This window comes from Oryx dammah, unplaced genomic scaffold, assembly GCF_014754425.2.
Source record: "Oryx dammah isolate SB20612 unplaced genomic scaffold, SCBI_Odam_1.1 HiC_scaffold_20, whole genome shotgun sequence".
Lineage (NCBI taxonomy): Eukaryota > Metazoa > Chordata > Mammalia > Artiodactyla > Bovidae > Oryx > Oryx dammah.
This window is the reverse complement of record NW_024070204.1, coordinates 68,861,597-68,888,704: the sequence shown is the minus strand read 5'-3', so window position 1 is coordinate 68,888,704 and position 27,108 is coordinate 68,861,597. Positions and strand designations below refer to the sequence as shown.

General features: G+C 48.8%; 2 protein-coding genes across 3 annotated transcripts in view; one reads left to right on the top strand and one right to left on the bottom strand.

Annotated features, from left to right (window-relative positions):
• The window catches only part of KCNIP1 (potassium voltage-gated channel interacting protein 1), a 413,346-nt gene that overhangs the window by 7,296 nt on the left and 378,942 nt on the right, over positions 1-27,108 (top strand). The window lies entirely within an intron of this gene.
• KCNMB1 (potassium calcium-activated channel subfamily M regulatory beta subunit 1) lies at positions 14,956-27,069 on the bottom strand. Of its 2 annotated transcripts, none has more exons than XM_040262776.1 (4): positions 26,845-26,964; positions 22,795-22,952; positions 21,280-21,451; positions 14,956-16,092 (listed from the first exon to the last, which is right to left on the bottom strand). In XM_040262776.1, the coding sequence occupies exons 2-4, from the start codon at positions 22,926-22,928 to the stop codon at positions 15,823-15,825; spliced, it is 576 nt and encodes a 191-aa protein (XP_040118710.1). In that variant the 5' UTR covers positions 22,929-22,952; positions 26,845-26,964; the 3' UTR covers positions 14,956-15,822. The 2 variants fall into 2 exon arrangements, with proteins under 2 accessions (XP_040118710.1, XP_040118711.1); XM_040262777.1 differs by lacking the exon at positions 14,956-16,092 and adding an exon at positions 18,789-18,962 and having other exon boundaries at positions 26,845-27,069.

Sequence of the window (27,108 nt, the reverse complement as noted above, 5' to 3'; positions counted from 1 at the left end):
AGTTGCCACCTCCACCCTCAGCCGCTCTCAATGACATCTTTGTGAACAAGAATTTGTCCACAGCTGAAATTATCCTTTTTATTCGGTGGTTTTATGTTTGTATTGACCATTCCCTTGCCCCTCTGAGAGCAGGCACAGTCGCTGCATGGGCCTTATTGGTGATGCCTCAAGCTGTGAATGGATGTTGAATAAATGATGACCGACTGCTTTCCCTGCCCAGCAACACTCAGAAAAGTGTGACTGGAGTCCTTTTCTGAGGCCTGGGCTTTGTTAGGCTAGTTTGGAGGCCTCCTATGCCCCATCTTCCTGTTCTGAATTTCTGTGCAGGAGGTTGACTGAAGTCACCAGCCACAGTGACCTTGATGAGGTGAAGGGTCAGTGCAAGCAAGACGAAGGGCCTGGCCACCCCTCCACCCCAGTTCTCGCATGCTCTGTGGGATTGCCCTTGCTGCCCGTCCATGGAGGCTGGCCAGATGCACAGAGGGGAGGTCACACAGGCTCCCCAGGCCAGCTGGATGCAATGGAAGCCAGGACTCCAGGAAAGGACATCAGTGAAGATGTTTATCACTGCCATCAACCCCCTCCCTGTACGCTCCATGAGAAAGTCTTCTTCCTGTTGGGATGATGGCAGGAGGGCCATGAATGAAAAGCCAACCGTGGTCCTGTCTTCCTAAAGCCATCGAGTTCCATTTTGTGTTCTTAGAGCTACAAAGAGCAGCTGATTAGGAGCCTGGGTTTGATTCCAGATCCTTCCCTTCTCTGGGCCTCAGTGTTGTCATCACTAAAATGAGGGAGTGGCTGGTTTCAAAGGTCCCTTCCAGTTTTAGAATTTTAAGATTCCATAGCAATCCTTGTAACCCTATGCATGGCATCTGCTCTATGTCTGACATTGCTGTGAGCACTGCACACAGTTTCATTGAATACACACAAGAACCCTAGGAGGTGGGGAGCTCCCACTAACCCTCTTTACAGCTGAGAAGTTCTGGGCTTCAGGAGCGGAAGTGTCTGGCTCCAGGTCACACAGCCAGCTTGGAACACAGCCAGACTTAGAAATCAGGCTGTCTGCCTCCAAGTTCCGGTTTTACTCCCTACATGACACTCCCTTCATTTCTGAAACTCAGATCTGGTGTAGGAAAGTAATAAAGACAAAACTGGCTCTTGCCCAGCTTAACAAAGAGGTGGCACAAGGTTTCAAGGCCTCCATTCTGACCGAAGCAGCACAGCTCTGGAGAATTCCCCTGAGACCTGTGACCCCCCCCTCCCCCCCACTACACCCCAAATCCTCATGCACAGATCCCTCTTCCCCAGCCCAACCACAAAACATATGGGAGAACTAGCCCAATAGCTGAGATTGCACAGAGGGGGAAGCGAAGAAATACCACCCAGAAAGCATTCCCATTGTAATTCCAGCCCAGCCAGTTTTCATTTCTTGCTGGAATGAGGTGGTTTAGAAGCAGAGCAGGAGTCAGAAAGGGAATTGTGATTCAGAGGCTTTTGTCTGAGAGGCTGGGGTTAGCCTACCCAATTTTCTTTCTGTAATCTTTTGATTAACCCTGGGCCAGTTGGGGTGGCATTTTTCAAACCATCTGTGCTTGGCAGGCAAAGCCAAGCCCAGGCTTGCAGCTCGCTATCGGAAAACATCAGCTGGGAACCGGCTGTGCCTTGGAGGGGGATACTCCTAAACCACAGCCACCAGGCGTATTGAACTGCAGCACCCTCCTGCCGTCTTTGCGCTGATTAACCCTGTCCTGGCCTTACCACTCTAAAAGCAGCAGCCTTTCCTGCCAAACCCAACAGGCCCCATATGAGGGATAATAATGGCCGCTGTCCAGTCATTGTATGCTATTTGTTTGCTAAGGTTTTACAAGGATCCCTGCAGTCAATCCAGCCTGGCGCTATGAGTTACCTACTTTTGTTATTCCCACCCTGTGGCTGGGAGAGGATGATTACTTTGCCCAAGATGACAAAGCCAGAGCTATGGCACTGAAGCTCCCATACAGTACTAAAGAAGCACGCTCTGCATCAAATCCCTCAGCACTGACGTCCTCCATTATGGACTTTTTGTGCTCCCTGCCCTTGTTCACATGCTGAAGCCCTGACGGCGTTCAGACTGTACAGTAAGTCCCCTGCATAGCAGCCTTCAAGTTGCCAGCTTTCAAAGATGCAAACGTGCGTCCGCATGCCCAGTCATATAAGTTAAGTTCCTGTGTCACGATTGGCACATGTGTGTGTCCTATGCAAGTGGCTCTGCCTTTGTGCCCTTCACTGTACAATATTGTACAGAGTACAGTAATACAGTATCTTTATCTCAAGCCCAGGACGTTCAGAAGCAAGTGTAAAAGCCGCGGTGATGGAGCTGCTACTGCTAAGAAGCACAAGCTGTTGCACTGTACTGCTGTGCTTTTCAAAATACTGTACTATAAGGTTTGAAATTGGAGAAGGAAATGGCCACCCACTCCAGTAGTCTTGCCTGGAAAACCCCTGGACAGAGGAGTCTGGCAAGCTAGAGTCCATGGTATCACAAAAGCTGGACACGACTTAGCGACTTAAGGTTTAAAATGCTATCTTTATTTTTTGTGTTCGTTTTTTAAATATTATTGATGTGAAAAGCATTATAAACCTATTACGGAAAAGTACTATATAGTCAATTGTGTTAGTTGGATACCTAGGATAACTTTGTCAAACTTACAAATAAATTGGGCTTACAGACACACTTTCAGCAAGGAACCCGTTAGTACCCGGGGGGACTTACTATATTTTGAGATAAGACTTAAAAAAAGTATTTCAGTTTAAATGAGGTGGGGCCCTGATCTGATGAGACCAGTGTCCTTACAAGACGAGACACGCACACAGCGAAAAGGCCACGTGGAGACATGGTGAGAAGAACACAGCAGCCATCTGCAAGCAGAGGAGAGAGCCTCACCAGAAACCAACTCTGCCAGCACCTTGAGCTCGGACTTCCAGCATCCAGAGCCATGAAGAAAAATATTCCTATTGTCTAAGTTGCTAGTCTGTGGTATTTTGTTAAAGCAGGAAATTAATATGCCCCACAGACAATTCTTTACATAGCATTCTTTCCCACCCTTTTATTGTCATAAATATATGTAGCATAAAATTTACCATTTTGAGGTGTACAATTCAGTGGCATCAGTTATATTTCACATTGTTATACAACCGTCATCACCATGTAGTTACAGAACTTTCCAGCTTCCCACACTGAAGCTCTGTCTCCATTCAACAATGACACCCCTCATTCCCTCCTCCACCAGCTCCTGGCCACCACTTTACTTCCTCTATGAATGTGGTTATTGTCGGTCCCTCATGTAAGTGGGGTCACACAATATTTGCCCTTTTGTACTTGGCTTATTTCACTTAGCATAATGTTTTCAAGGTTTATCCATGTAGAATGTGTCAGAATTCCATTCCTTTTTAAGGCTGAATAATACTCCAGAGTAGGGATTAACCATAATTATTTTTATCCATTCAACCATCGCTCTTCATCCATTCCCATATTTTTAGAATACATAATCCACTTCCTCGCAACTCTGTCTCCAGTGATTTCTTGCCAGGTTCAGAGTCAAATACAGACTTTCTTCTGTGGCCTATAAGCCTTTTTTTTTTTTTTTTTAAATAAAAAGTTGACTTTATTTGTATTTATTTATTTGAGTGCGGCAGACCTTAGCTGCGGCAGGCAGGGCCTGCTTTGCGGCTCACAGGCTCCGTAGCTGCGGGATGCAGACCCAGTTGCCCAGCAGCTTGTGCCTGACCAGAGATCAAGCCCTCATCCCCTGCATCGCGAGGCAGATTCTCAACCACTGGGCCACGAGGGAAGTCCCTACTGCCTTTGCATGATCTGTTCCTGCATTTCTGGCCTCCTAAACTCTGCTGACATTCTCCTCCCACCGCCGGGCCATGCTGTTCTTGTTGGAACACCAGGTCCTAGCCCCCGGGTCCTGGCAGTCACTCTGCCCTCTATCTGGACACGCTATACCAGCTCTCCTCTGCCTCCCTCACGCACTCCATTCAAACCCCTTCCTGCCTAAGGTCCTCATCTCCCTCTACACACAATGGCACATTCTACCCTCTGAGGCTTTCTCCTTTTCCTGCAATTCCGTCACTCGTTTATTCCTTTGTCTCTGCCCTGGTTCATCCACTGAGAGTCCAGCTCCTCAAGGGCAGCGGCTGTCCGGGCTGTAGCTGCTTTCCCAGCACCTGGGCCAGAGAAAGTGAGCAGACCACCAGGCAGCTGAGCTGCTCAGGAGGGGACAACGCAGTGGGAAGCAAAGCTAGCTCTGGAACCTAGGCCTGTGAGTCGTCTTTCCTTTCCTGGTAGTCTCTGCCCTGCATGCCCATTAAAGCCTTTACTTCTGTATTCTGTCTTCTCGAGTCCTTCTTTCTATCCATATTTACTCCTTAGCAAGGTGCCAGTGATCCTAATTCAATGGAATGGAGAAAGGAAGAAAGGAAGGGAGGCTAGATCACAAGTCTTTCTATTTGCATGTCTTCCTGTGGCCTCTAGTCAACACTCATGAAAGCCAGCAAACTCTCTCTACTGACCTCACTGTTTCTCCATACATGTCCTCAGTGTGTTGTTCAGTAGCTTATCTGTGTCTGACTCTCTGTGACCCCATCGACTGCAGCATGCCAGGCTTCCCTGTCCTTCACCATCTCCCCAAGTTAGCTCAAACTCATGTCCATTGAGTCAGTGATGCCATCCAACCGTTTCATCCTCTGTTATCCCCTTCTCCTCCTGCCCTCAATCTTTCCCAGCATCACAGTCTTTTAAATGAGTCAGTTCTTCCCATTAGGTGGCCAAAGTATTGGCATCAGTCCTTCCAATGAATACTCAGGACTGATTTCCTTTAGGATTGACTGGTTCGATCTCCTTGCAGTCCAAGGGACTCTCAAGAGTCTTCTCTAACACCACAGTTCAAAAGCATCAATTCTTCTGCACTCAGCCTTATTTATAGATCAACTCTCACATCTCCAGTTTGCACCTTCAGTTATCTTGCTCCCTAAGTCCCATTGATTATCTTCCCTTGTGGTTCTCTTGTCTGTCACTCTCTCCATTCTCAGCACAGTCCCCAAAGTCCAAGCTCTCATCATGTCTCAGTGCTTTGATGCAGCTGGCAGGCTGGATTTCTTCTCGATTCTCCCCTCCTGTCCCCTCCACACCAGGGCCGACAAAGAGATGGTTCATTTAACCCAGGAGCCCTACTTCTGGAAACTTACTCTAAGCAAATCATCAGAGATGTACACAAAGACTTTATTCAGGGGTACTGCATTACAATAGTGAAAAATTGGAGATGATCTCAACTTGTCAAAAAATAGTGGGTTAAATGAATTTTGATTCATCTATCTGGTGCAATAATATTAAACCTTTGAAAAATTATTTTGAGGACTACTTAATAACAAGCAGAAATGCTATTGACATAATATCAGGAGAAAAATCAGATTATAAGACTATATGTACAATGAGACTCCAAACTGTGAATAGATAAATGGACAGAAAAAGTAAAACAGAAAAGACACAAACAGAAATCCTGGGTTTTAGCTGAGATACATGGTTATTTTTTAAAGTTCTTCTTGATAGAAGAACTATATTCTCTGCTTTGTCTTCAATAAGCATGTATATTTAATCAGACCATAAAACGTCATTCACTGAAAACACATCTTTAATTTTTTAATTCTTCCCAATAGCGTCAATAAAAGTTATGTCTTCATTGCATTATGTCATTGCCTGTCCTCTTCATATCAGAGCATGGCTGAGCTTCCAGGCCTGGAGCTCAAAGCCCGTACCCTGTGGTCTCACCCCACTTCCTATTCATATCTCCTCCAACACAAACACCTTCTCCTCCAGCCACACTCATCCCCACCTGGTTTCCAAACCAGACTTGTGTTTTATATCCCTGAAACTACCCTCAAATGAGTCAAAAAGAAAGAAAGAAAGAAAAAACCACACACAGAGAAGGAGTGCAACTATGGCAAAGTATTGATAATAATTTGTGACCCAAGGTGAAGGGTATGCATCTCCTAGATCCTAATTTTGCAACTCTTCTATGTTAGTCACTCAGTTGTGCCCTATGGGCTATAGTTTACCAGGTTCCTCTGTCCATGATTTCTCCAGGCGAGACCACTAGAGCAAGTTGCCATTCCTTTCTCCAGGGGATCTTCCCAACCCAGGAATCAAACCCAGGCCTCCTGCATTACAGGAAGTTTCTTTACCTTCTGAGGCACCAAGGAAGCCCTTCTATAGTCGGGCATTTTAAAAACCTCATAGTTGGGGGAAAAAAAACGGGCAGTATCATATGGTGTTTAAAGGCGTTGGCTCTACCCAGAAGTGACCTTAGTTTAAACCCCAGCTCTAGGGACTTCCCTGGTGGTCCAGTGGCTAAGAGTCCATGCTTCCAATGGAGGGGGCGCAGGTTCAATTCCTGGTCAAGGAACTAAGATCCCATGTGCTGTGTGGTGCAGCCTAAATAAATAAATCCCAGCTCTGCCACCTGTTAACCGAGTGACAATGACCTCAGGCAAGTTAAGTATTTCCTCGGTCCCAGTTTCTTCATCACTAAAGTGGTGATAATGAAATCATGTATTTATTTACTACCATTGCCTGGAGAATTGTATCAATGGAATAAATGGGTATAAATGTGTTAGTGAAGAGTCTGGTCATCCTGACCATTGTGGACTACTAGTATCAGTGTTAAACAATGATTCTTAACCATGAAGTTATCTGTAATGCTCTCTACCTTCCTTAACACTCACCTCTGGATAACTAAGTGAAGCGCTGTGGCCTGGGGCTCTTTCTGCTCCTGGCTCAGAGCAGTGAACGTTCAGTGCAGGTTCCCACAGCATCAGCATCTCTAGGTCCTGACACGGTGCCTGGCACAGAGGAGGCAGCCAGTAAGGGCAGGAATCCCAAAATGAAGAATTGGAAGGGTTCAATCTGCACTTTAAAGAAAGCTCATCTCATCAGATACAAGCTTGTAACCTTGCTGATGTAGCCACCCTATTCCCACATGCTTCTCAGAGATAAGGCATCACCTTGATAAATTAGCTGTGGATATAAGCTTCCTGCAGTTGGCACGTAGATGCAATTTAATTTCCAATTAAGCCTGATTTCTGGGCCGAGGGATTTGCCTGCCTCACACTGGGAGGATTATTCCAGCCAGATCTATTGTCAATGTTGGTGGTTCTGCCATGAAGTAGACTGTCATGGAAACTGGTCCTTTGGCCCTTGGATGGTTCGACCAGGCACTGCTTTTCCCCTGGAACTGAGTTTATACAAGTAGATTCAAGAAAGTTCAAAACAGACTATCCATAGCAGAAATTTTTAAGACAGAGCACAGTTAACAGAGTGAAAGGGAGAAGCAAAATGGTCCTCGATGCTCACAAGAAAGAAAAGTGGGAAGCTGCTCGTGAGAAAAAGAGGGCAGTGGGAAGTTCTCCGAGCTCAGAGAAGAATCTATATCATCAGAGGAAGGAGACACCTTTGCTCAAACGGACAGTGAATATTTGCTGAGCATCGTTTGCATACCAAGGGCTGTGCTGAGCACTTCACACTCAGCGTTGCACTGAATTGTCAGACAAAGGACGCAATGCTCATTTTCCTCTCTTGAGGGGGCTGCCCCTTAGCAGCATGTAGGACCTTAGTTCCCCAACTAGGGACTGAACTCATGCCCCCTGCATTGGAAGGCAGATTCCTAACCATTGGACCACCAGGGAAGTCCCTCATTTTCCAGTTGAGGAAATGGAGTCTCAACTGCCTGGATTCATAGACGGTCTAGATTCGAACTCTCACCTTTCTGAGCATTCCTCCCTGCAGGCCCCCTTTCCAAAAATAAATAAAACACATAGTTTAGAACCAGAAGAATAAGGTTACACTAAGCTGAAACTTACCTCCCCCAAAATTTAAGAATAAGAAAAAGCCTTTAAAACACGTTCTGAAAGAGAGAGTAAAATAACTGAGTCTGCATGGGGTACCTGATCCGATGGAGGGGCAAATGGCACCAGTTTCTGTTTGATTTTCACATCTTCCCTGCAGCATGATGGACTGATGTGGCTAAGACACTCACAGGAAGTCAGAGGCTCAGGTTGCTCCAGACCAACGAGGTCCTGGCTTGTGACTCAGACTATTTCAGTTCTGGGAGTTGGAAAGAACCAACAGAGAGCATACAAAACAGTGTTTAAAGACACATGTGTACAAGATGTTTCAAAGAATACCACATGCATGGCCGACAGAGTCACAGAAAAATTAGATATCAAGATGGCGGCATGTGGCCCAGTTTTTATTGATGATCACAAAAGAAAATTCTGAAGCTGTGTATAAATAAGCATGCTATCCATTCCTGGACAAATTCTGGAATGAAGTATGGAACCAGTGGTGTGGGAACACCTGGAGAAGAAAGCAGAGTTGACCGAGAGAAGTGTGAGGTCCTAAGAAAGAGACAAGTCAGCACAGCCTCTCTTCCTCTCTGCTTTTTAATACAGTGACCAGTTCACAGATTGCTGTGGCTGTAACATGGCTGGCTTGCTGCCGGGTGTTTGATGGGCTGTGGGCTGGGCTATCACAGCATCAGGCAGAGCATAGCTAACGCCATCCGCCTGTCCACGTCGGCAGCTCTCCATCCGAATCTTTGCAGGGCTTTTCCAGATGCTTCCCTGGTGGCTCAGATGGTAAAGCGTCTGCCTGTAACATGGGAGACCCAGGTTCACTCCCTGGGTTGGGAAGATCCCCTGGAGAAGGAAATGGCAATCCACTCCAGTATTCCTGCCTGGAGAATTCCGTGGATTGAGGAGCCTGGTGGGCTATAGTCCACGGGGTCCCAAAGAGTCGGACACGACTGAGCAACTTGACTTCACTTCACTTCACTTCCAGATGCTTACGCTGCGTGTCACTCCACACCTGTGAGCTCTTCAGAGATGTGGCTCCAGGGAGCCATCTGAGAGCCTGGGCTCTGTGGGAAGGTATACAGAGGCACCCAACAAGCTATCCGTCCTGTCGAGAATTTTCCATTTTTGACATTAGGCAGAGACTAAGAGGCAGGGCATTTGCTCCTTGGAAGAAAAGCTATGACAAAGCTAGACAGTGTATTAAAAAGCAGAGACATCACTTTGTTGACAAAGGTCCCTTTAGTCAAAGCTATGGTTCTTCCAGTAGTCTTGTACCAATGTGAGAGTTGGACCGTAAACGAGGCTGAGCACTGAAGTGATGCTTTCAAACTGTGGTGCTAGAGAAGACTCTTGAGAGTCCCTTGGGCAGCAAGGAATTCAAACCAGTCAATCCCAAAGGAAATCAAACCTGAATACTCATTGGAATGACTGATGCTGAAGCAGTAGCTCCAATACTTTGGCCACATGATGGGAAAAACTGACTCATTAGAAAAGACCTTGATGCTGGGAAAGACTGAAGGCTGGAGGAAAAGGGGACGACAGAGGATGAGACGGTTGGATGGCATCATCAACTCAACGGACATGAGTTTGAACAAGTTCCAGGAGAGGGTGAGGGACAGAGAAGCCTGGCATGCCACAGTCCATGGGGTTGAAAAGAGTTGGACACGACTTAGTGACTGAAAACAAGGGGAAGGATGCACAGTGGTTAGAGCGTAGAGTCTGGAACAATACTGTTCAGGTTTGAATTCCAGCTCTGCTATTAGCTAACTTTTGACCTTCAGGAAGTTAAATCTCTGTACTGCCATTGCCTCATCTATGAAGTCGAGATAATAACAGCCGTAAAGGATCTTATTAGGGTTAAATGAACCATACATATTAAAGCTTAGCCTGGATCCTGGCCTACAGGTGCTCAGCAAATGTTAGCTTTTATTATTGCAGATGATAGATTATAATCCCAGGAGTAATCTGCTAAATACATCCTGAAATAGAAGGAGCTGCCTCCCCATACAATGAGTTATGTGTCCCAGAAAATGTTGACATAAGTTTTGATAAAGAGAAACATTGTAGGGAGGGCTCAAGCAGCAGACTGGAATGTGGGGAAAGTTAGATGATCTTTAAAGAACTGCTGACCTTCAGAGAAAATGAGTTTATGTTTGGAGATAAGAAAACAAAGGAGTGTCAAACAGCAAGGGCTCTAGAATTGACAGACGAGGCTCGGAGCAACCGTCTCCCTGGGGACTGGAGACAGAAAACGTGTCTTAAAGCTGGGGAGGCTACAGAAGCCCCTGTTTTTAGCTCATGTAGCTGGAGGGCGGTTGGTGTGAGATGAGGGAGATTATGGGAAGTTGAAGTCTCTGTATCTGAGAAGGGAGGCACAAACTGTGATGAAGTGCCACCTTTGTCCAACATTCAGTCGGGAGTTGATTGCTCTGCAATTAAATACATCTCTTCCCCATCCTCCTTAGCATTTAAGGAAGTTGTCTAGTGAGCATGTGCTTTATATGAGTGGGAAGGGAGAGCTGTGGAAACCTAGGAAGATGGTGAATTCCGTCTTTGAATCGACATGATGAAGGTTCAGGAACAGGAAGATAATTCATGAACAAATCCACTGGTGGAAGAGAGACCCTGGAGGCAGGAGAGATGGGGAAAGTGAAGCTCTCCTCCTGGCGCCAAGCAGGGATCACATGAGACTTAGAGGAGGCCATGGACGCACACAGGGCACAGTGAGGAAGAGCAAGAGGGCCCTGGAGGCCTCTGGACACACAAGGTCAGCAGTGCCAAAGCTTTCTGGTCGCAGAATCCTTTTACAGTCTAAAAACACACTTAGAACTCCAAAAGAGATTTCGTTTATATGGGTTATATTAACCAGTGTTTACCATCTTAGGAATGAAAACTCAGAATGTTTCATTTAAATGAATTTATTTTAAAACAATGATAAACCCATTCCAGGTTAACAAAAGATTATATTTTATGAGAAATAGTTGCATTTTCAAAAAATTATTGAGAAAGGGTGCGTTGTTTTCCTTTTTTGCAGATTGCTTTAGTGTTCGGTTTAATAGACAACAGGTTTCTCACGTCTGTGTTCAGTCTTTTGTGATATCACACGTCACACACATAAGCTCTGAAAAATTCTGCACGTGTTGGTGAGATTGAGAGTGAAAAAAAGCAGGCAGTATGTAAATGTTATTATGAAAATAATTTTGACCTTGCAGGCCTCCACTTTGAGAACCATTATCCTAGGGACTTCCCTGGTGGTCCAGGGGTTAAGACTCCTCCTTCCAATGCAGGGGGTGAGGGTTCAACCCTTGGTTGGGAAGCTAAGATCCCACATGCCACATGGCCAAAAAACCAAAAATATTTTTGTTTCCATTCACTCTTTTATTTTAGAGAAAGCATTTGAACACAGAAAAATAGAACAAATAATATAAAACACCCATGTGCTCCTCAGAAAGCACCCCTCAAAACTAATGTGTTAGCATTTTGTCACATTTGCTTCATATTAACATTACAGACACAATTGCACATCTTCAAACACCTTGCCTCCTCTCTAGAAGCAGCATTTGAAGTCTATCAATTCCAAAAATATTTTTTAAAAAAACAGAAAAATAAATACTTAACAAATGGTCCACATTAAAAAAAAATATTTTTTTAAGAACCATTACCCTAGACCATGGTGAATTTCTTCTTATCTTTCTGATTTTGCTCTGGTCTCTTTTCCCTACATATGAAAGGTCAGTGGCTGATGAAGTATAAGATAGCTGCACTGTGATCAAGCAGTATCTTTGCAAGCATATAATTCAAATTCCTCTAAATGCAAAAGACATTGGCTACTCTTCTGCACCAGCCCGTGCGGCCAATTGGCAACAGAGCGAATGCAGCCTACAATCTGCACACCCAAGGAGTTTTGAAATTAGGAGGAATTTCAGGTGAATTGTTGATAGAGGTGGGGGAGGCTACCATTATTTCAGGAAGTCACAAAATTTGAGGTTTTAGTAATATTTTTCATTGCATTATTTTGAATTTGCATAAATCAGGCTCTTCACTGTGGAGAAGGAAGCCCTTGACAATGGTGGGAAAGGAGGGAGAAAGAGCAACAGGATGATCAGCTCCTTGAGGCAGGCGCTGTGTCTGCTTCATCTCTGCCCCTCTCTGTCCTCTTGCCACTGATCTCCATCCACCAAGCCATCCGAGTTCTGGGCGAGTGATCCAGGTACACCTCTTCAGGTGGGACTCACTGGCCCGCAAGAGAAAAGGCAAAAACAGCGCCAGCACTAGACTTTATTAGTAGAGTGATTTTTTAAAGAACTAATGAGGGCTCTCCGCTCCCAGGCTGCCCTTGTTCCAGAAACATTTTTCCTCTGTGTCTAACTCCATCATGCTTAAATGCCTATTAGTTCATGCTCATCTTGGGCTTGAAGTTCCATGAACAGCAGGCAAGTATAGGATTTGATAGAAGTAGGCTCCACTGACAGGAAGCTGTGGAGGCTACAGAACTCCATTAACAGGAAGAAGGCATTTGTCTCAAGCAAAGGAAGTTCATTGTTGATAATGCATGGGGCAGTGAGGCCTGGGCCTTCCCAGGTACTTCTTGCTAGAGGGTGGTGGCCTTTTCCCCTGTAGGGGCTGTTGGGATAGTCTCCATTTTGGTGTATTTCAGCCCTGACTGCAGATACATGAAAACCATATGCAAAAAAAACCCCTATAAATGAGATTCATGATGGGGATACTCTTTTTCTTTTTTTAAAATTAAACTTAAATTTGGAGGGAATTGTAGATTCCCATGCAATTGTAAAGAAACACACAGATAGATCCTATGTACCCTTTACCTAATTTCCCCAAAGAAAATATCTTACTAAACTATAAGACAATATCCCAACAAGACTTGCTAGATTCACGGGACTCTTAAGATGTCCCCAAGCCCAGAAGGAAGAAGCTCCAGGGAGTGGGGTGCTACTCCCGCTTGGAAGGATTGTCTCTAGTAAGAACCCGGAGGGTGTGAAGTTGCATCAGGGATCCCTGGCTGCAAGCTACAGGTGTTGGTACAGATTCCAGGTGGCCCTCCTCCCAGATCCCTGACTTGTATGAGAACACCTTAGGCATCCCAGAATGCAGCACTGTTCCTTACCTGGACCCTGGGGCTTCCGGTGACTGAGTCAGCTAAAGAATCACAGGCCAGGCTCTGGAATCACACAGCCCAGGGCTCAAGTCCTGTTCCTCACTTACTATCTGGTTACCTTGGCCAATGACCTCTTAGAGCCTCAGTTTTTCATAATATACAGCACTCACCGTGTGTAAGTCACTCTTCTAGGAACATTATACAATAACTCATCTAATACTAACAACCCCCAAATGGGAAATATTATTATTAGTTCCTATGTTGCAAGTGAGGAAATTGAGGCACAGAAAGGTTATTTGTCCAAAGCCACACAGCTAGGGAATAATACGGTTGGGTATTTGAAACCAGTCCATATATATAACCTCTATCCTATGTTGCTTCTCCTTATCCATGAGGTGGGTTCGGTAATGCTTACTGAATTTTTATGAGGCAAACTTCTTAGCACTGTGCCCAGCATGGAATAAATAAGCAGCAAAAAATGCTAGTTAACATTATTGTTGGTATAATTTCTTCTGGAAGTTTCTGAATATTCATTCCTTATTATTGTTACTAAGAACAGCTTCCATTTTCACCACCCAGTATGTGTCAAACCCTCATTCAGCTCTCCCAACCACCCAAAAGGGGCATTCTCTCTTTTATTGACGAAATAACCGAGAATGAGAGAGATGCAGTCTGGTGGAAGCAGAGGCAGGATTCACTCCCAGGGCTGCACCTGGAATCAGCTGCAGGGGGACCTTCAGAGACACCAGCCTAACTTCATGCCCAGCTGAGGACTTGACCTGAAAAAGGCGTTCACTCCCTCCCCAAAGTCCCAGACAGGACCGTGGTTCTCTACACCTGTGGCTCTCATGCTCAAGCACCCTGCAGCCACTGTTAAAACACGGAGTACTGCCCAGCTCCTCGGGACCCCCCCGACCTCTCCCCACCCACCGCCTCGCGGTCTCCGGGTCAGTGGGGCTGGGCGGAGGGCCTGGAGTGTGCCTCTCTCACAAGCCTCCAGGAATGCTGGTCCAGGGACCACACTTTGAGAAGGACTGCTCAGGACAAGTTTTTGGAGTGGTAGTGAGTCTATGACAGTGTCCCCCAGTTGCTGTTGCTGCTGCTGCTAAGTCACTTCAGTCGTGTCTGACTCTGTGCGACCCCATAGACGGTAGCCCGCCGGGCTCGCCCGTCCCTGGGATTCTCCAGGCAAGAACACTGGAGCGGGCTGCCACTCCCCCAGTCATCCTTTCCCAAGCCTGAGGCCAGCTTCCCCTGCAGGGCCAGTGCCTTGCATTTCCCCTTTGTTTGGCTGCGCGGGCTCTTCATCTCTGCGCGTGGAGGTCCTTAGCTGGAACGAGTGGAGGCTGCTCTCCGGGGCTGCGCGTGGGCTTCTCGTTGCAGTGGCTTCTCTGGCTGTGAGCACTGGCTCTGGCGCCTGGGCTCAGTGGTTCTGGCTTATGGGCTCTCGAAAGCGGCCTCAGCGGTTGTGGTGAACAGGTTCAGTTGCCCAGCGCATAAGGAATCTTCACATACCAGGGATCAGAACTGTGTCTCCTGCTTTGACATTGCTTAGCCACTTGCTTAACCACTGAACCACCAGGGCAGTCCCAGGTACCTTGTATTTAATCTACATTGAAAACCATAAATCCGCATCTCTGTGTTTGCTTTCCCTCTGTCCAGGATTCTTAAACTTGTGTGTTCTCAAAAGTCTGTGTCTTAGGTATACCTATGGCTGATTCATGGTGATGTATGGCAGAAACCAACACAACTCTGTAAAGCAATTATCTGCCAATTAAAAATAAATATTAAAAAAAAGCCTGTGTCTGACTGGAGTTCAACCTGTCCACTAGGTCACTTCCATCTGCTTGGTGATGGGGCGCTCACCCTTTCAAACTTTTTTCCAAAATTACATCTGTTGTTACTGCTCTGCTTAAAAATAAACACAGTGAAACCAAGCCTTTCTGTTGTTGAAACTTTAGAAAAGTACAAAAAATAAAAGGAAGGAAGAAAATTACAATTAATAAATCCCACTGTTAATGTTTTTATGTATGTTAGTATCATTTCTTTATAGCCTATATATTTTGTATATATTTGGTTTTTTGAGGTATAATCAATATATAAGATTATATTAGTTTTCAAGTGTGTAACAGAATGATTCAATATCTGTATGTATTACAAAATCATCACCAGAAAAGTTTCTAGTTAATACCCATCTCCACACACAGTGACAATTTTTTTTCTTATGATGAGAGCTTTTAAGGTCTACTCTCTTAGCAACTTTCAAATATGCAGCAAAGTATTACTAATTATTGTCACCATGTTGCAGTTATATCCCCATGACTTCAAGACTGGAAGTTTGTACCTATCCTTGTTGATATTGGTATAAAAATGTATACAGATCTGAGAATGCTGCAAACAAGCAATGTCCAACTAATGAGTGTGCTCTGTCTATGGGGCTGCTACTATCTTCACTTCGGAATTCCAAGAAGGAATGGAGCCTTGTCGGGGAGCACTTCCTGGGAGGGCCGATCAGGCACAGAAGTGAGAATCACCGGCATCAGTCCAGTGGACCTCAGAACAGCAGAAAACAGATTTGAGTCAAATGGATGGACTGAGTGGGGTTAGGGATGGAGAACCATCACAGGCTGACCTTCGGTTCTCCTGGGTCCCGAGGAGCCATTCCTTCAGCAGGAAATGACTTAACTAAGGGATTTCCCAAAGACCATCCGTGCAGTGGAAGACAGAACGCTGGAGGGGGAGGGGGCGAAGGCAGGAGAGGGAGCACGGGACACGAGCGGGAGTGGCCCAAGAGGCGATGGGCGTGCGTGGATCTACCTCTGGGCCGCCAGGATGGACAGAGACTGGTTGATCTTCACCATGACGATGATGAGCAGGCCGCCGGTCAGCAGAAACGTGGGCCAGAAGAGAGAGAAGAGGAGGCTCTGGGGCCCATAGAGGCGCCGGTACAGGACGCTCGTCTCATTCTCCCGAGTCGTGGAGAAGCAGAAGAAATCCTGGTGCTCATGAAACCTAGCTCTGACCTTCTCCACGTCGGCCCGGGCCACTTGGTAGTTGTCCAGGCTGCTCGGGATGTAGGAGCACTGTAGGGAGAGGCGAGGGCACGCATGGGATTGGAATCCTTGTTTCTCAGGGCTTGGTGTGGAATAAAAGAAGACACCAGCTTTGGAATTGAGCGCCTGGGTCGACTCAAGACTGTCCAAAGCTTAGCAGGCTGTACACTGCATGGTTTGAGGGGGTGCCTACACAGTGTTGGTTGGGAGGGTGGTGGCCTTGGAGCTGTCCAGGATACACACTGCACGCTGGGAGGTGGGGACCCCAGCTGGAGCCCTGGCCCTGCTCCCATCACCTGCAGAGCTCAGTCGCTCAGTCATGTCCACCTCTGTGTTATTGCATGGACTCTAGCCCTCCAGCCTCCTCTATCCATGGGATTCTCCAGGCAAGAATACTGGAATGGGTTACCGTTTGCTCCTCCAGGGGATCTTCCCACCCCAGGAATCGAACCCGTGTCTCCTGCATTGTAGGAAGATTCTTTACAGCTGAGCCACTGAGGAACCTTAGGCTAATTGCTTAACAGGGCTTCCCTGGTGGATCAGATGGTAAAGAATCTGCTTGTAATGCAGGAGACCTGGGTTTTATCCCTGGGTCAGAGATCCCCTGGAGAAGGGAATGGCAACCCACTCCAGTATCCTTGCCTGGTGAATCCCATGGACAGAGGACTGGCAGCCTACAGTCCATGGGGTGACAAAGAGTCGTCACGACTAAGATATTAACACACACACTGAGCCTTGATGTCTTCATCACTTAAGTGGGTTAATAGCAGTATCTTTTCAAGGAGTTTGCTAAAGAACTTCAAACTTATCTGTCTAAGAAGACCAATGGGAGACATAGGCTGAGTGGGCTCTATATTTGGATTCAGGGCAGAGGTCATATGCTCAATTGCCTACAAAGCTCACACAGGTAACATCCACAAGTGAAGTAGTGAGGGAATAAGATGACAGGGGCCAATTCACACTTGCCTTGGTGCCAGGGAGAACTGTCAGGGCGTGGTGGGGCCTGGGGTGATGGAGAGAGCCAGACACACTCAGCCTGGCAGTCATCACTCCATCTGGACAACGGATGCTGTGCCATCCAGAAGACCTACTGTAGCCAGGCCTCCAAAATAGGAAGAGAAGCCAAAATACCAGATTTTAATGTGGACTCTCACAATTTTAAAATATTGGTGAAAATTTGAATTGAAAATTCTATGAGGTCTAACTCTGTGTGAGCAAAACCCAAGATGGCCAGCTGGTATTTGACACTGGGATTCAAAGGAAAAAGAGAATGCATTCAAAAGAGCTTTGTGCAGACAGAGCCTGGTATATGTTTAATTCTGACACTGATCACTGATTAGGAACCTCGCAGCCTGGAAAGATGAGGTCTGGCTGGAAAGCTCTGCAGAGAAGGCAGAAAGGAGAATCCTGGCTTTATCTCCCTCCCGACCTGGGAGGTTTGCACATGGCTCACGCGAGCTTCCAGCACATGCTTAGCAAGGGTGGTCCCCCTGCAGCCCCCACAGCAAACCACCTGGAGGGCTGGCCACAGGCACAGGCTCCCTGCTCACTCAATCTCTGAGGAGAGGGCCCAGCAACCTGGGGACTCCTTCAGGCACTGGTTTGAGGACCACTGCCCTATATAATCATGTCAAACGAGTCAAAATCAGAGACAGTGCCGGGCCAGCTCCTCCCCAAGCCTGGGTTCTTCCCTGGATTTGAGTGAGGTCCTGCCCGGAGGCTGCCTGCCCTGACAGCACTCAGTCCAGCAGTAGAGGTGATGACTACGCTGCAGCTCTGACAGCCTGGAGAGAGGGCGGAGCTGCATCCAGATCAGGTCCCCGAGGCTGGGGAGCCGCTGTCTCCCGAGGAATCTGGCGTTCAGATTTGCTGGGGACTCTAAGGTCCTAACTTTGCCTTAGTTGCTCAGTCGTGTCCGACTCCTTGCCACCCCATGGACTGTAGCTCACCAGGCTTCTCTGTCCATGGGATTCTCCAGGCAAGAGTATTGGAGTGAGTAGCCATTTTATTCCCCAGGGGATCTTCTTAACCCAGGGATGGAACCCGGGTCTCCTGCATTGCAAGCAGATTCTTTACCATCTGAGCCACCAGGGAAGCCCAGGGTCCTAGCAGCAAGTGGATCCCGAATCCTGAGCTGGAAGGGCCTGGCCCGAGCCTCCCCGCTGCCACCGACTGTGACCTTGGTTAACCTGGCCAGCTGAGTTAGGATGGAGTGGGCTGCCAGGCCCTCCTCCAGGGGGTCTTCGTGACTCAGGGATCGAACCTGTGTCTCTTATGTGTCCTGCATTGGCAGGCGGGTTCTTTACCATTAGTGCCAGTTGTCTAAAGGATCTTAAATGATCCAGCCTCTCTCCCAAGCCCCATGGTGTCACTGTCTTCAGTGCAGACTGTGACTAGGAGCTTAGAACCTCTCAGGCTAAGTCTCATGAGATAAACCAAGAGTGAGCTGGTGACGTCCTTCCTCAGGATAGAGGTGGAGCGAGACAGCCTTGCACATGTCACTCCAGAAGACACCCAGCCATCCTGAAGCACCAGGTCCTGGCACCACAGAGCTGAACAGAGGTGGGAAGAGCAGCTGGTACACCACCCCGCTGCTTGGCAAAGCCACGAAGGCCCCTCCCCGTCACACCAGTGCAGTAGCCTGCCCTCAGCACCACTCCTGGGGCGCCTGGGTGCTCTGGGAGAAAAGACTGAACACGTGGTGGTGGCTGTGCTGTCCTTCCGAACCCAGCAGGCAGGCCTCAGGCCGCTGGGAGCCCATTCCGGGGAGGATCTGACCTCCAGCTCCTCTGAGCTGGCAGCCTGCAAACCAGCCTGCTCCCAACTCCCCTCGCACGAGTGACCACTTCTGTTTGTCTTTGAAAATTTGCTTCTTGATCCTGGGGATAAATCAGGAGGCCCTGGATGCCAAAGAAGAGGCAGGAGTTCTTCGAGGAGCTGATTCAGGCAGGTTCAGAGGCCCTAGCTGCATCCGGTGTGGCTGAGTCATGCTAGTGACGACAGGACAGCCAGGCCTCCTTGCCTGCCCAGACCCACTTCACCAGGAGCCCCCAGCCCTGTTCACGATCCCACCGTCCCCCCAGGCACCCTGCCCGTTACCACCCCATCAGCTGCCAAGTTCTGAGTGTCAGCATCCATCCTTGTCCCAGCTCTGTCCCAGCTCTGTCCCTGTTGTGGTGGCCCCCACCTCTCTCCCTAGTAACTGAACCTCACACTCCTCCATATCACTCTGATCATGCTGCCAGCAGGCCACACCTTTTAAAGGCTCCAGTTGCTCACAGCAGTAATTCCCAGGGAAACTTAGAATGACCTGGAAAGCCCAGAGATTTCTGCTTCCGTGGGTCTGGTGTAGGACCCTGGTTTTGTTAGGACCCCCAGGAGGACCTAACACCCAGAGGTGAGGAGCCCCAGCTTCCCTGATCACATTTTAATTCCACAGTTTGGTAGTCCTTGGCAGAAAACAGACACACAGCTTGTACAGCACCAGAATATAATTAGTATTTCCTTTCTTTATGGTTTGCATGAATTTCACTCCCTGGTAATCAGTAGAACTTCCCCTAGGAAATGGTGAATTCTATTAGGAGTTGCAAATAACTTTACTTCCTGTTAAAGCCAGCGCCAGGAGCATTATTTGGAGTGAACTTAGTTCCCAGCAAAGCTCTGGCCTTTGATGAAAATGTGAAGGAGCTTCATGTCTTCCCGGCTCAGGTCAATGAGAGACCACTCTGACAGAACCAGTCTCTTTAAAACCATGTGCCTATTACATCAACCCTGCGTCCCTGGCATTTGCTCTCCGTATTTGCTGGGCTACACAGCTACAACTCACCTCCATGTCTCATGTGGTTGAATCAGTGCGGTGTTTTGTAAAATGGTGATTGTGAATGAGCTTAGCCCTTCCCCCATCTTTTCTTCCCAACCTCCTTCCTTCGGTTGAACTGTTAAAGCTCAAAAAAAAAAAGAAAAGAAAAGAAAATCCTGATTGAATATAAACATCCGATCCCATTCTCTCTAAAATGGTCACTTCCCTACCTGTGTGGTGTCAGTGTCTTACGCTGGAATTAAACCTCCTCTCCTTCTCTCCTACTGTGTTGTACACGCTATTTCTCTCAGATATCTTTGAAGACGGTCTTTTGAGCAAAAAAAATTTTAGTAAAATGTTTTCAGTAATATTTTTTTAATATGAGACCTAATTACCTTCAATAACATGTAGCATTCTTCATTAAAGTTTTGCTTCTCTCAAAAAACAACAACAAAACAGAAAAACTACCCAAAAAAACCCATTTTAATTGCACACGTTGGCGGTGTGCAGGGCCTCTGGGAACAGACCCTAAGCTGCCTCTGAAGCTTTTTCTCGCTATACCCCACCCTGTAGCATTGTCTCTGCAGGGGTTGGAATGCTGTATCTCCCCACCTTCCTTCGCCATACCTTGCTCTCTGTGTCCTCTTGACACGTATGCCGCCTCTGCATTTCTGTGTAACCAGTACCTGCCTGATTTTTAACACCAGTGCCTTTCTGACACCTTCACCTCACTGCTCTTCTCTATGGCACTGGCCCTTTCTGCTAGGTATTATTCGTGTATGAGCTCTCTTCTCTCGAACCCAACCCCTAACACAGGAAGTGATGCTTGAATGAAAATGGGTCAACCTGTGTTTCCTACAGAAAGGACTGCAGTGGTAGATTAGGAGGTGTGAGGGGGCACTGAGAGGCAGTGATAGGAAAACTTTCCAAGTGTTGACCTCTAAAGATTGCTCCGAACCGGGGCCTCTGGCTTCCTAGAGGGGGGAGTCGGGGAGTCACGGGGTTCCTGTACGTGAGGTCAGCTCTGGGTCTGGCTTCTCATCTGACCCACATTATAGAATGAAATAAGAACACTACCAGCTGCTTCCTCTGAGTGCCTGCTCTCCAGCCAACATCAAGATTGGCACCTTATACACAGTCCTTGGCTTCATAGCAGCACTTCAATTTTCAATGAACAGAAACTGAGGCTTGGCGGGGCCAAGCCCCCGTCACACAGCCAGTTAGTGACAGGTCTGTTGGACTCAGCACGGAAGGGCTACGACTGGCTGGGCCTCAGACCAGCTGTGGCCCCTGGTCAACGGGGTCTATCTTTTTCCAGTCTTGGCTCTCCTTCAGAGTGGATTCGGGAGCCAGCTGGGGACAAGCACACACCCGCCAGGGTTAAAAGGACGCGTCCTCACTCCCCACCCAGTCAGTACCTGGTGGTTCTGCTCCCGAGTGTCCTCTGTGTGGTACAGCACAGCCCAGCGGCCCACGGACGACACGTTGACCCACAGGCATGGGTACTGGGGCACCCTCTTGCCCTCCAGCTCCTCCTGGTCCCTGATGTTGGTCTCAATCAGGTGACACGTAGATTCCTGGGTCCACACGCTGGGGAGACCATGCACACACAAACACATCTCAGAACCTGGGTGGCACAGAGCGCCCAGCACGAACCCATTGAAAGAGACTTAGGACCAAGACCCATCTGCCGTTAGCAGCCAGCACTAAAGGAGCATGACCCCAGAGCCCCTGGGTCCCGGGGAGCGATCATAAAATCAGAATACCAGTCTTTTGGCCTCTTGGCCAATATCTACATAACCTAGCCTGGCCCCCACTGCTCACCCCAAACCCTGGTTAGATTTAAAGATCCTCACATCCAAGCCACACCCCAGGACAAGTGAATCAGAATTTCCAAGATGGGTTGATGTGTTTTCAACATTCTTCGCAGTGACTCTGGTCTGCAGCCAGACCTCAGACCCCTTGTCCACACCATCTTCATTTTGCAGAGAGTGGAAGAGAAGCTCAGAGAGGTCAAGTGACTTTGCTAAGGGCTCACAGTCTCTGAAGTCAGGTCTGGATGGTTTCAGAATCTGTGCCCCTCACCTTAGAAAGAGCAGATGGAGGAGGAGCTTGATTTGTGCCCAGGTGGGGAAGACGGGAGGGATGGCGCTGAACCCAGAGAAAATGTCTTGGAGGCACACGGCCACTCTGAGCAGTGCCTCACTCGGTAGGATTCTGGCCTGGAAAGGCTCAAGCACTGTAAAAGTGAGGCGGGAGCAGACCCCAGAGAGGCTGACGGGCTCATCCACACACCAGCAAGTCAATCGTGACTCATCTCCATCTATCAGGCAGAAGACACTGCCAGACAGAAGGGGGCTGTCAGCCGCTGGAACGTGCTCAGAGGCAAGGGTCTGAGATTTGTCCTAAGATCAGGCTGAGAAAATGGAGCGTATTCATTCTCATTAGAGCACGGATCAGGAACTTCCCAGGCTTTCCTTTAAAAGCTCACGTGGTTGACATGTCGGAAAGCAAAGGCATGGGACATTCTCTGAGATTCCAGAGCAGAGCTCCAGGGGAACAGAGTTTAGCTCAGTGTAGACACTTCCTACTTATCAGTGCACGCTAGTCTTGCCCAACTCTTCACGACACTATAGACCACAGCTTGCCAGGTTCCTCTAGCCACGGGATTCTCCAGGCAAGAACACTGGAGTGGGTTGCATGCCCTCATCCAGGGGATCTTCCTGACCCAGAGATCGAACCCGTCTCCTGCATTGGTAGGCGGGCTCTCTCACTGGTGCCACCTGGAAAGCCCCCTACTTATCAGAAAGGCCCTCAAATGAAACGGTGTGTATAGTTGAAGTGGTGAGCTCCCTGTCGCTTGAGATACACAACACGACGATAGATGCTAGACCCTTAGACTGGAGGGTGGGAGCAGGCTGGGAGTACGGTACCTTTTCTGATAGAGGGGCAGCACAGTGGTGCCTAAGATGTAGTAGGTGATGACAGCGCCCACTACCATGGCCACTCCCAGGCAGAGGGCCCGAGTCTCTCCCCGCTTCTGGGCCATCACCAGCTTCTTTCCCATGGCCACTGGGGACAGCAGACATTGCTAGGACCAGAGAGGCAAACAGACATGAAATCAGCACAAGTGACAGGTGAGGGGAGAGGGTGATCAACCATCAACATCGTCTCTATTTTCAGTGCAGAGCTTGGAAAACTCAGAGGGCTTTTGGGCCCCATGTAAGCCTTCCACCAGCTCTGAGAGGCAAATATTATCATCCTCATTCTACAGATGAAGGACTTGTGGCTCAGAGAGATAAAGTGACTTGCACAAGGTCACACAATGTGTGACAGGCTCAGTAACGGCCCTCAAGATGCACATGTTCTCAGCCCCAGGATCTGTGACTGTGACTTTACATGGCAAAGACTTTAAAATTAAGGCTCTTGAGATGGCGAGATTATCCTGGATTATCCACGTAGACCTAAAGGTAACCACAAGGATCTTTGCAAGAAGGAGGCGGAGGGAGATGAGACACAGAAGAGAGAGGGCTATGACTAGGGTGGCTGAAGCTGGAGTGATGGGGTCATGTACCAGGGGTTTGGCAGCTCCCGGAAGCTGGAAGGGGCAGGGAACCAAGCGTCGTCCTCTGCAGCCTCTGGATGAGTGCAGCCCTGCCGACACCTTGACTGAGCCTTGCCAGCATGCTGCTGATTTTGAACTTCTGCCTTCCAGAACTGTGTAAGCGTAGATGTCTACTGGGGCCACCGAGTTTGTGCTAATTCGTTACAGCAGCGATAGGAAACTAATACAGGAGATAAACTAACACTGTAAGCAGCGGAGGGGGAATACCCGTGCACGTCCTCCGAGGACACTTGTCTCAGAGAAACCTGGAGCCGAAGCAGTCTCACAGGACACCCCTGGTGCCGCACTGGATAAGAACCCGCCTGCCAATGCAGGGGACGTGGGTTCGATCCCTGGTCCAGAAAGATTCCACATGCTGTGGAGCAGCGAAGCCGGTGAGCCACGACTACTCAGCCTGCGCACTGCAACTACGGAAGCCCACGCGCTTGGAGCCTGTGCTCCAGGAGAGAAGCCGCCGCGATGAGAAGCCTGTGCGCTGCAACCAGAGAGTAACCCTCACACGCCACAGCCGGAGAAAGGCCTCACACAGCAACAATGACCCAGCACAGTCAAAACTTAATTAACTTAAATGAAAAACCACTCCCACAGCAGGGCTGGTTGGGCAGGGGGAGCATGCAGAGAAGGGGCAGCAGCTCCGCCAGAGGACAGCCAAGACATCGGGGCAACAGGAGGGTTTCAGCCGTGGGGATCCTGAAACGGCCACCTCCCTGCTTTCCGCGAGGGCATGTGGCATCATCGTGGCCTCAGCAGCTGCTCTCTTACCTGGGGACCTGAGCCCCCCTGAGCCCCCCTGAGCCCAAGCAGAATGGCGCAAGTGACGGGTGGCTTCCTGCCTCCCTGTGTCTTGGGCCTGAGGCCCTTCATCCTTCTCCTGGGACCTGCCTCTCCCAGAGCAAGCAGAGCCCCTCCTCCCTGAACCCCCGCCAGGAGGGTCACTCTTGTCCCCCAGGCACCTCCTGGAGCCAGAGTGTCCCGGCTTCGGTCCTGGTATGGATTTCGCGAGCAGTCAGTGAGTTGCCCCGTGATGCTGCTGCTGCTTGCTAAGTCGCTTCAGTCGTATTCAACTCTGTGCGACCCCATCAGGCTCCCCCGTCCCTGGGATTCTCCAGGCAAGAACACTGGAGTGGGTTGCCATTTCCTTCTCCAATGCAGGAGAGTGAAAAGTGAAAGAGAAGTCGCTCAGTCGTGTCCGACTCTTTGCGACCCCATGGACTGCGGCCCACCAGGCTCCTCCATCCATGGCATTTTCTAGGCAAGAACACTGGAGTGGGGTGCCATCGCCTTCTCCAGAGTTGCCCCACAACCTTCAGTAAATTCCTTTGTTGTTGCTTTTTGTTTGTTGCTTAAGGTAACATTTCTACCAAGGATAAGAGGGCGGTGGGGCCTTTCTCTGTAACCCCTGAATTAGGGGAAAGGTTAGTGAGCTATCAGGAGGGACTTTATTTTCCCTGCCAGGTCCCCAAGGTAATAAACATTATTTTTTTGAATGAGTGAGTATTCCCGAGATAGGCGTTATTAATTCAAAGGGATTTTCAACAGTGTCTTATCTTCTACTCAACTTCTCTTCTGTTAAGTTGCTTCAAGGGTCCAGTCAGAGATCTCCACCCTGTCTTCCCCACTCCAGGTGTCCCCGGCCCCCCACTGTCCTAAAAAGGAGACTCCAGGGTCAGATTCCAAGGTTACAGCCCTGTCATGCCCTCCAAGGTGATTAACAGGGATGATACCCAATGATGACTTTTTCTCCCACATTTGGGGCACTGAGCAGTGTGGTTTCCCTACACTCCAACAGAGACACTACAAAGTCACAAAGGAAAAAATCTTCTCTTGACAACGAGAGACATGCTATTCAACTCTTTTTCTGTTACTTTTGTCCTGTCCTTCCATCTTGTGGGAAATGGGACAACCCACATCATGATTTACCTACGGCCAGTCTAACAAGCCCACACGTGTTTTTGCAGGCTAAAGAATATAGCCACCTTGGGATGGGCAAAAGTCCTACACAGCCTTCCTTCCCAGGACTGTCTGGGGTCGTTGGTGCCTGGCCCTAGCCCTGGGACTGTGGAACCCAAGGCTCTAGGGGCAACACGGAATCACGCCCTGGAGGGAGGACCTAGGCTGAATGCCCACAATAGAACCAGTCCTTCCCTGGGAGAGTCAGAGCATCCTTGAGACTGGGGAGGCCCGTCTGCCCTATCATAACATCCCCTCCCCCAGGCACTCCCAGTGTACCAGGTCTGGGCACTCAGGAGGAAAGGAGATGAAGCAGTCTGGACCCGGCCGCTTGTTCAGATCCCTCCTGTCTGCAAAGCTCTAGTGAGACTGTCACCCAGCCCAAGGGAAGGGGCTAGCAGAGTTTTGATAAATCCTTCTAAGACCACACAGGATAAAAGAGCAGGGTGAGGATATGAATACAGATATAGTCCTAAGTTTCAACATCCGTAGTGAGAACCTTTAGGCAGCAGGAAGGGTGGCAACCGCTGAGACCCTCTGAGGTCTGCACAGGAAGAAATGGGTTGCAGCTGTAAAAGGGGGGATTTCAGTTAGACTCGAAGAAGAACTCCTCAGTTGAGAACTGCTAAATATCTCTGGACTTTTGAGATATAGGTCTCCATTTGGAAATGTCACTGGAGGTCTGGGGTAGATTGAGGAAAGGTGAAGAAAGGCCAAGCAAGGTAGGATTTGGGGGGTCCTCAGTAATCCGATATTTGGGTTGACATCCTTTTCGGGGCATAGAAGACAGTGTTTAAGGGTCTAATGGAGTGAGGGACAGGGGGTGTTCTGAGATCATCAGGCATGGGATCAAATCCTGGCTTTGTCACCTAGCAACCTGTGACTGTAAAACAAGCATGATAGTGCCCACTTTCGAGAATTCTGATAAAGATCAAATGATGTACTGAACATCACATTGCCTGGCCCAGTGCAAGCCCTTGATAAATATTAACTGTTGCTATTAAGAAAGAAACCCTGAGGTTTGGATCAGAAGTCCCCAGTGCTCTTGCTGGGCCTGTTTCTGCCCCACCCCTCCCCCGGTGACAAGGGCCAGGGCTGGTCCTGATCTCCAGGCTGCTGCCCTCTGGCTGCTCTGCAGGCTGAGATGAGGGCCAGGGCACTGAGCCACCCCAGTGACGGGGCCAAGGACCCTCCTTCCCACCTCCAGCCCCCCGCAGGCCACCAGACCACGGGTCCGGCAGTTCTAGTCCCGTGTGACTTAACACCAGCTCCCCTGGAGCCCAGAGTCCTGATGGCCAGCCCCTCGAGGCAGGGAGTTCCCACTGCCGGCCCCCTCAGCGAAGGTCTCCGCTCCAGCCCCAGTCTCTGGAGAAACCACTTCCCCAGTGTCCTTGACCTCAGTACTCACAGTCTCCTGGGTGCCCTGCGAGTCTTCGGCAGACCCTTTTCTGCCTGGTCCCCAGCCCCCACCCAAAAGAAGCTGCCTGAGCTGCAGCAGGAAGTTTGGGCTCCCAGCCCGTCTCTGGGGAAGCGGCCTTTGGTTCCCGTCTGAGACGAGCCTCCATGCCCAAACATGGTCAAGTCTGAGCACACAGCCCCAGGACACAAACTCGAGAGGGCAGGTACCCAGCCCAGGGGCTGGCAGCTGTTACCCAGGCCCCTGCCCTGCAAT